Genomic DNA, 14484 nt, shown 5'->3' on the forward strand with positions numbered 1-14484 from the left:
CAAAGGACTTTGCTCTAGTTTCCATAGTGAAATACATTCTAATACTATAATAGGTATAACAGAAATAATAGAAACGTTAAAGAATGTGTCCATCAGTAAATATATCTATACACAATAAAAAAAGGCATAGAGAAACTAGCTGTTTGTTACAGATAATGCAGCTGGCACCTTCTACAAACAGAATTTCATCGAATAAAATGTCATTGTCCCACATCAGGCTGCCAAACCCTGACACGAATCCCCTCAGACAACAGTGTGTTTCCCAGCGCAGTGCGCGTCGGTTTAATTTTGACATGTGCTGCTGGTTTCTTCTCTAGTCTGCCACAGTCCCTTCATTAGCCTGTTCCCTAATGTGTACGTGTCCTTAGGTCAACCCTTCATTAGTTTGTCTTTTTACACCCTTCTATTTCTTTGTCCATTTCTGCTAAGCCTTGGTAATTGATAATTTGAGATAAAAAAATTTATTTCCTTGTTCATTAATTCTTTTCTTTTTTTGCTTGTTTACTGTTTCTATAATGAGATGTAATAAATGTGGATTAACCTTTGTAGTGTATACAGATATAATATATCTGTTGTGCATACTACAACCTAAATATTATTTGTGATTAAATATTTAACAGAAATAAATGTATAAGAAAAATCCAGGAATAATAATAATAATAATAATAATAATAATAATATAAACCCACACTGCCTGGTCCAAAAAAAATGTCACACTCTCTAAGATTTATTCAGTTACCTTTAAGTCAATAATAGCACACATTGTGGTGACCAGTTCCTATGCGAAAATAATTCCTCATAATAATAATAACAATAATAATAACTCACACTGCCTGGCCAAAAAAAAAGGTGCACACGCTAAGAATTTATTCCATAACCTTTAGCTCAATTACATCACACAATGTTGTGTCCAGTTCATGTGTGAAAATGATTCCTTATGCTCCCAGAGCCACATTTCTTCCACAAAGGTGACGGTTCAGCACTACCAGGTTTTAGGATTGTGTTGAAAGGTTCTTAACCCAGCTCCAGTCATTTCAAATCTCCTTTGTTGTTTTCTTTGCTTGATGCAACCCAATAATTTGACCCTTTTTTAATGATGAATGTTTTGGCCAGGCAGTGTATTTAACAGTTATACTGTATTAAAAATTGTTACGGATGTGGTAACACTGAAGACTACATGAATTGTTAGGAATGTATAACAAAGAGCAATAAAAATGAAACAAAACCTATGAGATAGATTCTTTAAGGGGAAACGTCAAAGCTCCCAAGAACATTCCATACTAATTTTGGGAGCAGTGGACAAAGTACACAAATCATGTAAAAGGTCAAATATAGCTAAAGTAAAAATAAAAGACCTCCATTACCATTTCTGCTCAGAAAAAAAAAACAAAAAAAAAGTACTCACTTACAATTGTAAACTTGTAAACTTGTATAAGCTCACAAATGAAGTCATCATCTAATGTGCTACATTCGGTGTTATCAGCAGCCACCTCCACTTCTGATTCCAAACACCTATACATAATTAAGCAGAGCTAAGGCAAATCACATTATTACCTTTATTAGTCAGCAGGTGGCGATATGACTGCTTCAAATATTACACACCACTGTGGGTATGTAAAACGACAACATGCAGAAAAGTAGTGAAGTAGAAAGTACAGATATTTGTTGTAGGCAAGAAAAAAAGAAACCACTGATAAGACTACTCAAGTAAAATACAGATATGTGAAAACTGAACAGTAATGAAGTACTTAGTTTCCTTCCGCCTCTTAATGTGACACACAGATTAATGCTTTTTTTCACTAAATTAGTTAAAAAACAAACAAACAAACCACTACTCATTCCAGAATGGCTTCAGGTATGATGGTACGTGTGTTTTATTGCAAGTCTTATTTTTTTCCCCCAGTCATATGCTCTCTGTTCAGTCAATCCAGATTAAAGTGAAGGGCTTACACTGGCCCCTTGTGAGGGTGAAGCAGTTTTGAGAGCACAATAATAAATACCCAATTAAACCAGAGTCCCTGACCACCTTTTGTCACTACAGCTCATGTTGTTATTTATGTCCCACTTTCCCATCAACTCCCATGCCTGTCATTTCTTACACACAATCATAAAGAGAAAACCAAAACCAATGACAAGAATGTAAAGCACTGGTTGATTTAAGGGCTCTCCATTGCTTTCAGATAAGTAATTAAAATTTGTAATTATTATTTGCTGTGGCTCTGTGTTCAATCATGAATCTACCAAGCATTAAATCATTAATTGCTTAATTAGTACATCAGTAAATCAGTGCTGCGCCATGTTATTCTCACATATGGTGAACATGACAGTTTAAAACTGCGGAATAAAAACTGTGTAAATAGTGATATATATATATATATATATCACTATTTACACAGTAAATACTATATACAGTATATATAGTACAGGCCAAAAGTTTGGACACACCTCATTCAATGTGTTTTCATGACCATTTACATTGGTAGATTCTCACTGAAGGCATCAAAACTATGAATGAACACATGTGGAGTTATGTACTTACCAAAATGTTAAATAACTGAAAACATGTTTTATATTCTAGTTTCTTCAAAATAGCCACCCTTTGCTCTGATTACTGCTTTGCACACTCTTGGCATTCTCTCGATGAGCTTCAAGAGGTAGTCACCTGAAATGATTTTCACTTCACAGGTGTACATTATCAGGGTTAATTAGTGGAATTTCTTGCTTTATCAATGGGGTTGGGACCATCAGTTGTGTTGTGCAGAAGTCAGGTTACTACACAGCCGGCAGCCCTATTGGACAACTGTTAAAATTCATATTATGGCAATAACCAATCAGCTAACTAAATAAAAACGAGTGGCCATCATAACTTTAAGAAATGAAGGTCAGTCGGTCCGCAAAATTGTGTACCCAAGTGGAGTCGCAAAAACCATCAAGAGCTACAACAAAACTGCCACACATGAGGACCGACCCAGGAAAGTAAGACCAAAAGTAACCTCTGCTTCTGAAGAAGTTCATCCAAGACACCAGCCTCAGAAATCACAAGTTATCAGCAGCTCAGATCAGAGACCAGATAAATGCCACATAGAGTTCTAGCAGCAGACCCATCTGCCAACAACTGTTAAGAGGAGACTGCACGAATCAAGCCTTCATGGTCAAATAGCTGCCAGGAAACCACTGCTAGGAGAGGCAACAAGCAGAAGAGATTTGTTTGGGCCAAGAAACACAAGGAAAAGACATTAGACCAGTGGAAATCTGGAATCTTTGGTTCCAACCGCCGTGTCTTTGTGAGACGCAGAAAAGGTGAACGGATGGATTCCACATGCCTGGTTCCCACTGTAAAGCATGAAGGAGGAGGTGTGATGGTGTGGGGGTGTTTTGCTGGTGACACGGTTGGGGATTTATGCAAAACTGAAGGCACACTGAACCAGCATGGCTACCACAGCATCCTGCAGCGACATGTCATCCCATCCGGTTTGCGTTTAGTTGCGATCATTTATTTTTCAACAGGACAATGACCCCAAACACACCTGCAGGCTGTGTAAGGGCTATTTGACCAAGAAGGAGAGTGATGGAGTGCTGCGGCAGATGACCTGGCCTCCACCGTCACCGGACCTGAACCCAATCGAGATGGTTTGGGGTGAGCTGGACCGCAGAGTGAGGGCAAAGGGGCCAACAAGTGCTAAACACCTCTGGGAACTCCTTCAAGACTGTTGGAAAACCATTTCAGGTGAATACCTTTTGAAGCTCATCGAGAGAATGCCAAAATTGTGCAAAGCAGTAATCAGAGCAAAGGGTGGCTATTTTGGAGAAACTAAAATATAAAACATGTTCTCAGTTATTTCACCTTTTTGTTAAGTACATAACTCCACAGGTGTTCATTTATAGTTTTAATGCCTTCAGTGAGAATCTACCAATGTAAATGGTCATGAAAATAAAGAAAACACATTAAATGAGAAGGTACATATATATATGTAGTGTAGTATATATTACTGTACAGTATATAGTTTATACTTCTGATGAGAACTGCCATATATTAAACAAGGTTAAATTAAATTAACAAATTTTCTATTTCTCATGGTTAAATGACTGCAGATCCTACCAACAACCTTTGACGGTCTTTATTATAAAGTTACAGCAGCTGTAATGATGTAATACACAGCTACACCAGTAAGCAAAAAGTTGTCTTACCTTTCAGATGGATTTTATTCTCCGGGCTGTGCACCAGCACTGAGCTGACAGAATCCAGGCTGTCGTAGTTACTGCATCCCAGAGGCCCTGTTCTGGTCTCTGTTACCTAGGAAACAAGGGGATATTTTACCGCCTTATTACCGCTGAAATCATGCACCTGTTTGTTGCTCTTTAATGGGAGAAAAGCAGTGAGGCACATGGCTGTTGTCGAAAACAAACCAAAGTCATCCAGAATAAATAACCTCAATTCAGCATATTGCAGCCCATCACAAACGGCCAATTCACAAGGCTTTTATTTCAACGAGCAAAGAATACGACAACTGGAAACTTCATTAATGCAATATTAACATCTATGTGCAATTGTCACAGCATGAACTCAGTCCTTACTGAAGCATGACTCTGTTGTTCCTAAAATCTCTCTCTCTCTCTCTCTCTCTCTCTCTCTCTCTCTGTGTGACTCAAATATCTGTCTGAAATAAAGAGATAACACCATTTATCATTGTATCCTTCTCTGCATGCATGTCTTTCATTTTATTGGCTTTGACAGGCACAGCCTCCACCCAGAGAGTGAAAGAGATCAGAAGAACTCATAGACTGAAATTAGGGACGTAGGCAGAGTGACTTCACAAAACATCATGCCAATCTTCTTATTCTTCTTCTGCCAGGTAAATTTATAACCCTCTTGGAACAGACATGCTTTTAAAGGTATCCTGTCTAATATACTCTCAGAACCTTCAACTACTTTACATTAGGAAATTAATTTATTCGTTCAACTTCAGTGAGTTGTGCTATATCCAGGGCTATCGTGGGATAAGGATAAACAGAAGGTAGGAATAGTCCCCAGATGGGCATCATAAAACTAATACTGAGATACATGCCATTTTCAGAGTTTCACTCTGGCAAATTATGTTCCTTAGAGACACAAGGTTGTCTATAACCAAGCATTTTTTTTTTTTTTTTTTTTTTGCAAACCGTAATTTAACCTTCTATTGTAAACAACGTATTTGTAAAACATTGCAAAGCTCAATGGCGAATGACCATATTTATGACACACAAAGAGGCTGTTTTCACTCTGTTATTGCCATTGTTACCCTAGCAAGCATGGACTATTATGAAGAAGTGCTGACTTAAATGACCAAAGGCAAACTTAATGCTAGTAAATGAAGAGACTAAGGATGCATTGCAAACTTGTATATTTAAACTTTTTTTTAAAGACCTTCAAGAATTTTTATAATTGAAATGGGTTTGTATACAACAAAAAACTTAAAACCTGTTTGAATTTACTGCCTGCAGTAAGAAACATCCTTACTATATATATATATATATAGTATATATACGTGCCTTGCCTTAAAGACAACTGCAGCCAGATTTATTCTTTCTGACATAAGTTGGAGGTGAATTAATAGCATTTTTCAAAATAATCATACTGATCAGACTGAAACAATGTTTAATTAATATTTTGGCGTTTGTGCCTTTTAACACCCTTATGACTCAAAGAAATACATACATACATACTTTTTGTAACATCTTTTTGCCAAAACTTGTTCCTCCCTTCATACGCAGATGGCTAAAGAATACATAGACTGATTGTGTGGGCAAGTCTTGCATTTAGCAACCATAAATCTCATTGTACCCAAAATTACCATTTGTTTAAAGATTGGCATCGAAAGACAGTATTACAGCATCACTTCATCTTAATAAAACTACTTGTGTGTTGAAAATCACTCTCATTATCTCCTGCACATGTTTATAGCCTTATTGAGATTCTCAGACAATATATAATCCTATGTTTGTCTACTTTATTCAAGATGCTTCACCAATGTAATTAACATTACTGAGCATTATTTTCGGTTTAAAAAAAAATGAGCTTGTGCATGAAGTGCTTCCTGAGAAAGCTTATGCCTTACAAATAGTATATATAGAATCCTATCAGAGCTTGTCAACATATTTATTTGATTGGCGAATTATACAAGTTATACTCGAGCATACCATAAATTAGGACACCTCCTTCTTTGGATCACTTTCGGCAAAGGTCCCGAAAAGAAGCACATATGATTTATTAAAAATTAATAAGACACCAAAGTGAAATTTTTAATTTAATTCGAAAAGATTTGATGCTAGTAAACTAAGAATTAATCCCTACTTTGTTATTTGTTACCAATTAAAAGAGGAATTGGCCAAAAGTAGCTTCAACTATAATATATGGATATTTAATAAATAAATTTTTCACAACCTGTTTTTTTTTTTTTTTCATTTCTTAATGCACTCAAATTTACACACACACACACACACACACACACACTTTGTGTTAGGGAACTATTTATTAACCCTTATCCTTGGGCAGATATGATTAATGTAACAATTATTGCATCTTTTAGAAGAATTAATAAAGTGGTGCCAGCAGAGTTAGAAACAAAGACGTATACACATTACTGGTAAACAAAAAAGCCGCAGTGGGATTTTATTTCAGTTTGAATTTATCGTTGTAGCGCTTTAACAAGAGGAATTGGCAGAAAGTAGCTTTACAGAATTCCGGATGTAGATCTACACTTAGCTCTCTAATGAGCAGATGTATGCCAGAGGCAAAAGTGCAAGAACAAGCTCCCTGAGATGACATAAAGAAGAAACCTTGAAAGAAACCAGACTCAAAGGGGAACCTGTCCTATTCTGGGTGACACCAAATTGTGAAATTATAAATCTTTTGAGCGCTATGTGACTCGGGTACAAATGTACGGGTTTTCTTTTGGAGAACAGCCGGGTTGGGATTTTTCAAATGTCTGAGTTTTTAGATGTGGAATCCTATACGCTCAAGTCGAGCTGAGACAAAACTTGTTATATCAGATACCATGTTAACATGTTAACTGCACCATCTTGTGGAAATTATGGCAATATTAATTAACAGGAAATATCTTGTGTTCTGCTGCCTCACTCGCAGCGTCCTTACATTTCAGTGTTTTGTTTACTATACTGTAAGTGAGGTTAATATAGTGTGCCATATACTGTCTGCAGCTCAAGTGTGCTATGTCTAGAAAAAATGCATCACAGATATTTCTTAAGGTAAAGTGCTTGAAACAACATCTGATCAAGCCCCATGACTGCCATTTATAAAGACGATACATTCCTGAAGGGAGAAATTCCACCAGCGGCCCTTTACACTCAGCTCTGTGACTGACTTATAATCTGACTTACTCTGGATAAAAAAGGTCTGCCGGTTGAACGGTAGAAAAATACGAGTCTTAACCCATCTCATTTTTTTTGTGAATTGCACACCAACAGTACAAGGCTGGATTGAATAAGATTCAATTGTTACAAATTCCTGCAAAACATTTTGAAAATTATGAAGAACATAAGACAGATTTTCTTTTTGGTTCGAAACAAGAAGAGCACTACTTTTGGCTTCAAAATACTTGTCAAATTTTGCAGAATTTTCCAATAAATCTAAAATTGCATTTGTAAAACTATTAAACAGTAGTACGCTCAAGTCTTAAATAAATGATGCTCTTTTGCTTTGCTTCAGTTTATCAGGAATGTCTTGTAATTTATCTCTGCTGTAACCCTACAAACTAGTAAGTACTTTTCTGCTTTCGTCTTATTCATGTTTCATGTTAATCCTGCTAAGAAATATTCAAGGTGGTGTGAATAAACAGGAATCATAACAAATGATTTATATGAATTTGTTAGTTTCAAGAAGAGTTCCTGCAGTGCAATAAATGATGCATGTGTTGAACTTTCAGTCCTGACATCTCTACAGTGTATTGGTGTCCATGAAAAAATGTTATAATATTTTTCATATTTATAAGTGCAGAACAGCATGTAAAAAATATTTTTTTTAATTGTACAGCACTGGGACTATATGATGTAAAATATATTAATTTTTTCATAACATTTTATTTAATAAAAAACAAAGTTGTACATTAATGTTTGGCTTTGATTTTTCTTTTTTTTTAAATAGTAGAATAAGAAAAAAAGGACAAATAAAAAAACAGGTTAGATGTTTAAACAACAGGGCAGGAAATGGGGATTTATACTGGAAACAGCCACGGAAACTTTATTTACCGCTTGATTGCGTGAAGATGCAGCTTCCTGATTAAAAGCATTACTGAAGCCAATACACATCAGAGGTTTTATCAATGGTCATTGTTGCAAAGCAGTTTTACAGAATAAAAAAGAAAATAAGGGAACGAGTATGAAAATGTTTGAGAAAATATGCATAAATCACACTGATCAGATTGTCCCTGATGAGCGAGTCGAGGGTGACGGTGGCAAGTAACAACTCCCTGTGATGGAAATAGAAACGTTGAGAGGAACCAGACTCAACAGGGAGCCCATCCTCATTTCGGTGAGCTGTGCATCATAGGTAGTCTGTTGTTTTGAATCATTAGATTTATCCATTGCAAATTTCTATTTGGTTCTATTCAACAGCACTTAAAATGACTATCCAATTCATTTCTAGCAGCTATATTACAGATTTCTGAAGTATTAAAAACTAAAAGTATTTACTAAACATTAAAATACTATATAATTTGTGTTGTTTACTGTTTAAATGTCATGTCCCATACAAAGCACTAAACTTTTTGCCCTACCAATATTCGGCTCCACACTAAATGCCGGGACTGCACCAAACCACGATACGTTCAAAAAAAGAAACAATACTCTTGCAAAATGTGAGTATTTGCAAAGAAAAAATGTGACATCTATTTTCCTAACAAACTGAAGTATTATTTTAATATTGATCATTTTTATGTTAAAAAGTGTCAAATCAATTCTAAATTGATAACTGACCTGAATTGAAGTCTATCTCTAATGAAATGTCACACTGATATCACTCTCAATCTGACTTGTATGCTGACAAATGTTGTAGAAAAATGCTCAGACATTAGCCTAACATGTTTTCTTTTTCTTTCAAGAGCACACATTGAGAAGGAAATGTGAAGTGAATGACAACTTCCTAGAAATGGCAGTGGCAATGTTGATGTTAACACAGTATTTTAAGTATTCTACAGAAGGTTTAGTAGTCCAATATTTTTTTTATATAATATTGAATACAAAAAGGCATGTTGTTAAGGCTGTAATGTCAGTTCCAAGGCAATAAATGAGTCAATTCAAAAGAAAAAAAATCAGTTTGTTTACAGTTTCATATATGGATTACACGGATCATACACATTCTTTGAAATATTACACTGCCAGTAATCCTAAAGTGAAGCCCATGAGTAATGCACAGCACTGTATTCATCGCAATAATTATCACCGCAGAAGTGGTGTCTCTAAGATATAATGTGCTGGATTAGAGAAGGGGCGGAAGTGAGTACTACAAGGTGAACATTAAATAAGCCATGTAGCTAAGTGCGGTATAACTGAGGGTCCATTAAAAGCCAGTGGCTTTTAATGGACTGAATCAGGTCTAACAGGATGAGTTTTAGACTGGAAAAATAGGTTAGCATTAACATTAGCACATATTAAATGGTGACATCACCGCATTGCATACTGCATTATTCATTCCTATAATATTGCACATGCAAGTTAACTTTGTAGCCTGAGGTCAATAATGATGTTAATAACGCACAATATAGACAGCTGCTCAAACCTGTGCATATGTCTCAGAAACAGAGCTGAGGCAAGGGTCCTAATTCTTATTCGTGATTCTTTATATACAGTACAATTTATATAACATTGTTTTGTGTCAGAATGGTGTTCATAAACTAAATCACCATTCCAGGTTCGCTATATTTAACTGTCCGAGACGACAAATAAACGCATCTCCCATTTTACCTAATCACATTTTATTATCTACCAGCTGCTACGGTGAGAAGCGGGATTTATTAATCAGGATTACACTTTTTTTTGTTTCTGCTTAGAGAATATCATGGTGACAAGCAATAAAATACTTGAGGTCTACTTTTAGATGAGGTACAGAATATAAGGGAAGATCAGATATTATAGGTTGTTTTTCCCCATATTATTAGCATAGTATTTGATATAGGTACTGTACAGTATTTAGTTTTTTTGTTTTTTATTAAAGAACTCTCATAGGGGCACTGGTGGCTCAGTGGTAGGTGGTTCACCTGCCTTGTGGAAGGCCCGGGTTCAATTCCCAGCCAGTGCCCAAACCTCCTCAGCCACTGGACGCAGTGCCGGTCCCAAGCCAGGATAAAATGAGAAGGTTGTGTCATCCGGCGTAAAACCTGTGCCAAGTTGTTGTGCGGACTGGATATTCCGCTGTGGCGACCCCTTTCCGGGAGCAGCCGAAAGACCAACAACAATTAAAGAACTGTCATAAAGGTGTTAATTAATGCGTCCATTACCTATTGCATCTATTAATGCTTTAATGATTATCATGGCAAGGTTGACCTTCAATAATAAAATGACAAGCACTGAACAAACACACATCTCCTGTACATTTCTTCAGGAGACTGAGCTGCTTTAGTGGTTTCCCAGTCCATAAAGCATTGTACAATAAACATGGAAAAACACAGTAAAACAGATAATTTAGAAACACAGCAGTGGCTGTAATAGCACAATGTACCGTGTATATTTTGGAGTTGTATGATTTAATGATTATAATGTGATGTTATGTCATTGTTATCGTTAATGGTTTTTTAGGGGGTAGCATTTAATTGTCCAGGGACTGCAAATGAAAACTAGCCGTTTGGCTAATCCTAGTACATCTACAGATACTGTATGTGAAGTCATGTTCGATGTCCCTGTCAAATAAATGAGCAAACAAATAAAGCTCACTGCACAAAGAGTAACTACTCATGCATGGTCTGAAATGGTTTAATCAACACTGTGCAAATGAAAAGACACATACTGGCACAGAGGAAACTGTACTATCTTTCATGTTAAAACAAAATGCACCATGAACTTCAAACAATACTTCTGTATGACCCTGCGCATTTATAACAGTCATTATTGTAGAGAACTACTTAAATTACTTATTATTTTTGCCTTTAAAAAACAAAAAGGCTTGACTCCCACAATGCAAAGTAGGCTGTTATGTTACCTCAATCAACAAAACTATAAAACTTGATATAAAAAAATTATGTTTTAAGTTCTCGTAATTACTGTAATAATTTTAAAATATATTTAAAAATATGTTGTTATAAAATATGCTATGGTAAATAAATGTACAGCACGGCGGCACGGTGGTGAAGTGATTAGCACTGTCGGTTTGCACCTCCAGGGTCTGGGTTAGATTCCCGTCTCTGTGTGCATGGAGTTTGCAGGTTCTCCCCGTGCTTGGTGGGTTTCCTCTGGTACTCCGGTTTCCCCCCACGGTCCAAAGACATGCAGATTAGGCTAATTGGCGCTCCCAAACTGCCCGTAATGAGTGTGTGTATGTGTGTGCCACATTGGCACCCTGTCCAGGGTGTACCCCACCTCATGCCCCAGGTCTCCCCCTGCGACCCTGCAGGATAATGCGGTACTGTATAGACAGTAAGTGTTCAAGTGTTTTGTACAGCTCGGTTTGCATCTAAAACTTTTCTGTAATATAAATCGATGAAATATGGTGGCGCTTGCTCTGGAGCTAAGGCCTTTTAAGAAGTGCCTGTCATTGTTCGTCTTTATTCTTTCACTATTTAAAGTGCTGGGAGAAAAACAAACCACCCAGCAAGTACGAATTTCAAATGAGTCCGAGTTGAGCCATACAGCATTATCTTTGCATCATGCATGCCATGAAACATGCTACTTTGTTAGAACTGTGGTATTTTTCTGTAATCCTTTTTGCATTCATTCTGAAATCAGTTTAACACCCAAAGGAAAAAAAATAAATACTTTTTTTTTCATGTGAAACAATGTTATTTATTACATGTACTCTTTAAATACCCCTTTATTTTAGTTAGTAAATCTAAAATGTAACCCTGTGACTAGCAGTACATTATTGTGGCACTATTTTTATTTCCAGTTATTACGGATTCTCACCAAATCCATCAGGCCCAGCTGCATGTACAAAGGTAGCGAGAATACAGCGTGTTCCCCGAGGAGCAATAAGCTGAGCTTGCTGTGGACTGAGTCACAGGCAAAATGCATATGGGAAAGGCTCATTTATCAAAACTGCCTGTGCTGAAGGGACGTTTAGCTAAGGACTTTGAGTACACTGCATAAGCTTGAATTCCGATGTTTAGGAGTCCGCCGACTGTGACAAGACTTTAACCGCAGACTCTGCACTTCACTGGACTTGACAACTGACATTATTTAGACACCATTGCCACTTTTCTTGGCAGCACTGGCTATCCACAGCCATCTCCAGACAGATGAGGTGAAGGGTCTTCTTCCTCTCCTAGTTAAAATGATTGCGCTTGCTGTGGGGACCGACTCATGATTGCACAGTTTTTTGGTTTTTTTATAACAAGAACAGGTCTGTGTTACGGCAAATATTTGCGATTTTTGCGACCCATTGGTGTTGACAGACTAAACAGATATGTTAAATGCCCTTGAGCATTTTCACGGACTCCATGGCTCCTGTATTACATCTATTGAGCTCATGTTTTTTCTTCCTTCTTCCTTTCACTACAACATCTCCATGTTCCAGGTCAGAGCTCAGAAAGAATATCAACTTTGTCCCATGGAGAGGTGACTATTAATAATATGTCATTTTGACAAATGAATATATTTGGTGGGTCCATCATGTGTAATTGTATTATTAGACCAACATTATTGAAGCAGAACCAGGAGCAGAAGAACATGGCAAAAAGATGAATTATACTTAAAAATGCAGTCCTTAACCCCTTTCTATAATTACTACATGAATTGTGCAGACAATTTTAACACCATCAGGTTTTATTTAAGAATAGAAATACATAGAACTAGGATTTTTTTTTAAACCTACCCAGCAGGTGAATACATCATAGTCAGGTCTTCACTGTGACATTTCTGAGTGAGCAGACCACAGAACACAGATTCCTTTTTTTTGTTTCTTGTAGCCTGGAGAACACAACTGACTTGCCTTTGATCCTGATTACATACATAATGCGTACCCTGGTGGTGCTTTCCTATATATATATAATAAGTGCCTTATTATGTGAAGAGGCTGGGAAGTCTGTAAGAGCAGCATGCCCTATTTTGGAGAAGGAGAGTGGATTGATTGTTCTTTATGGGATTATCGATGCACCTGTTAAGACCCACTTTTGCTTTGGTGACCAATCAGTCTGATTTGCACAATGAACAGTAATAAAAATGTGTTGCAGAGTAGATTTGATGCCCTTGTAATGTTTCATTAGCTTCCCTGGCAAAAACACATCTGGTAGGTAGTGCTACTTCATGCCAAAATGAAAGTGTCTCATGTAAACACACACGACACCTTTGGCTGTTTATAGGTTTAAGTTATTATTATTATTATTATTATTATTATTATTATTATTATCATTATTATTAATAATAATAATAATAATAATAATAGTAATAACTTTTAAGTGTGCATTTCCCATTTTCTCATTTTTTAAGGTTCACACCATATACAACTTCCTAAAAGACAGCCTAAGAGAATTTAATTTCTGAATACAGTAATTACTAAGACAAACCAACCTACCGCTCATAATCTGATTTATACCAAACCACAATCAGTATGTTCGGCAATCTATGCACACTTAAAAGTGCCGAATAATCCATGCAATATTTCAAAATACTATTATCTTACGGTAGTACAATGATGAATATGCATGAGATATGAGCCGAAAAAAAAAGAAATTCTTGTACCTTGATGGCTGAGGTGGCGATCTGTAGATGGTGAAGCCTCCTGAGGGTGCTCTCTCTATCTGTGAAATAGGATGCAGCCAGCTGGTGCAGGATTTCCAGAGACACCGTCGAGCTGTTGCCGTTGACCTCAGACTTCTTGCTGAGCTTCTGTTTGTCCAGGAAGATAGTGAGAGATTCCTCGCCTTCAAAAGAAATCCACACAGAGCCCAGTATGAGATAGAAAAGCTGGAAGAGGCAGGAGGTTTCACTTTCACAAGACAATGTGAAGTGACAGCGTATCCTACTCTGGCTGCAAAAGTAGTTTTGGGAGCTGTGAGCTGTCCAATCCACCTCTGTGAGATCCGAATGGAGGATAAGCAGCTCAAACTCAGACTGTCAGTACATTAAATATGAAATACAATGCGGTAGAAATTTCCAGTTTAGTTTGCCGGTATTTCGGTCTATTTTGGTTTCTATCTCCACTGAGGCAGGTAAAAGGCATTCTGCAGCCCTTGATCACCTGGCTCAGGTGTGCTGGCGGATGGAGTTGAAAAAAATATATGAAATGAGTTTGAAAAAAAAAAATCTTTTTAGATTTGCAAATCCAGGCATCATTTTAAAATA

The 14484-nt window shown here is 36.8% G+C and overlaps 1 protein-coding gene across 1 annotated transcript in view; it reads right to left on the minus strand.

Moving 5' to 3' along the window:
• brinp2 (bone morphogenetic protein/retinoic acid inducible neural-specific 2) overlaps positions 1-14484 on the minus strand; it is a 141040-nt gene that overhangs the window by 47455 nt on the left and 79101 nt on the right. The window contains exons 4-5 of the mRNA XM_053499439.1: positions 13882-14063; positions 4189-4294 (exon numbers count right to left, since the gene is read on the minus strand). Coding sequence (XP_053355414.1) covers positions 4189-4294; positions 13882-14063 — 288 coding nt within the window. The remainder of the gene's footprint in view (positions 1-4188; positions 4295-13881; positions 14064-14484) is intronic.

This window comes from Clarias gariepinus, chromosome 1 (genome assembly GCF_024256425.1).
Source record: "Clarias gariepinus isolate MV-2021 ecotype Netherlands chromosome 1, CGAR_prim_01v2, whole genome shotgun sequence".
Taxonomy (NCBI): Eukaryota; Metazoa; Chordata; class Actinopteri; order Siluriformes; family Clariidae; genus Clarias; species Clarias gariepinus.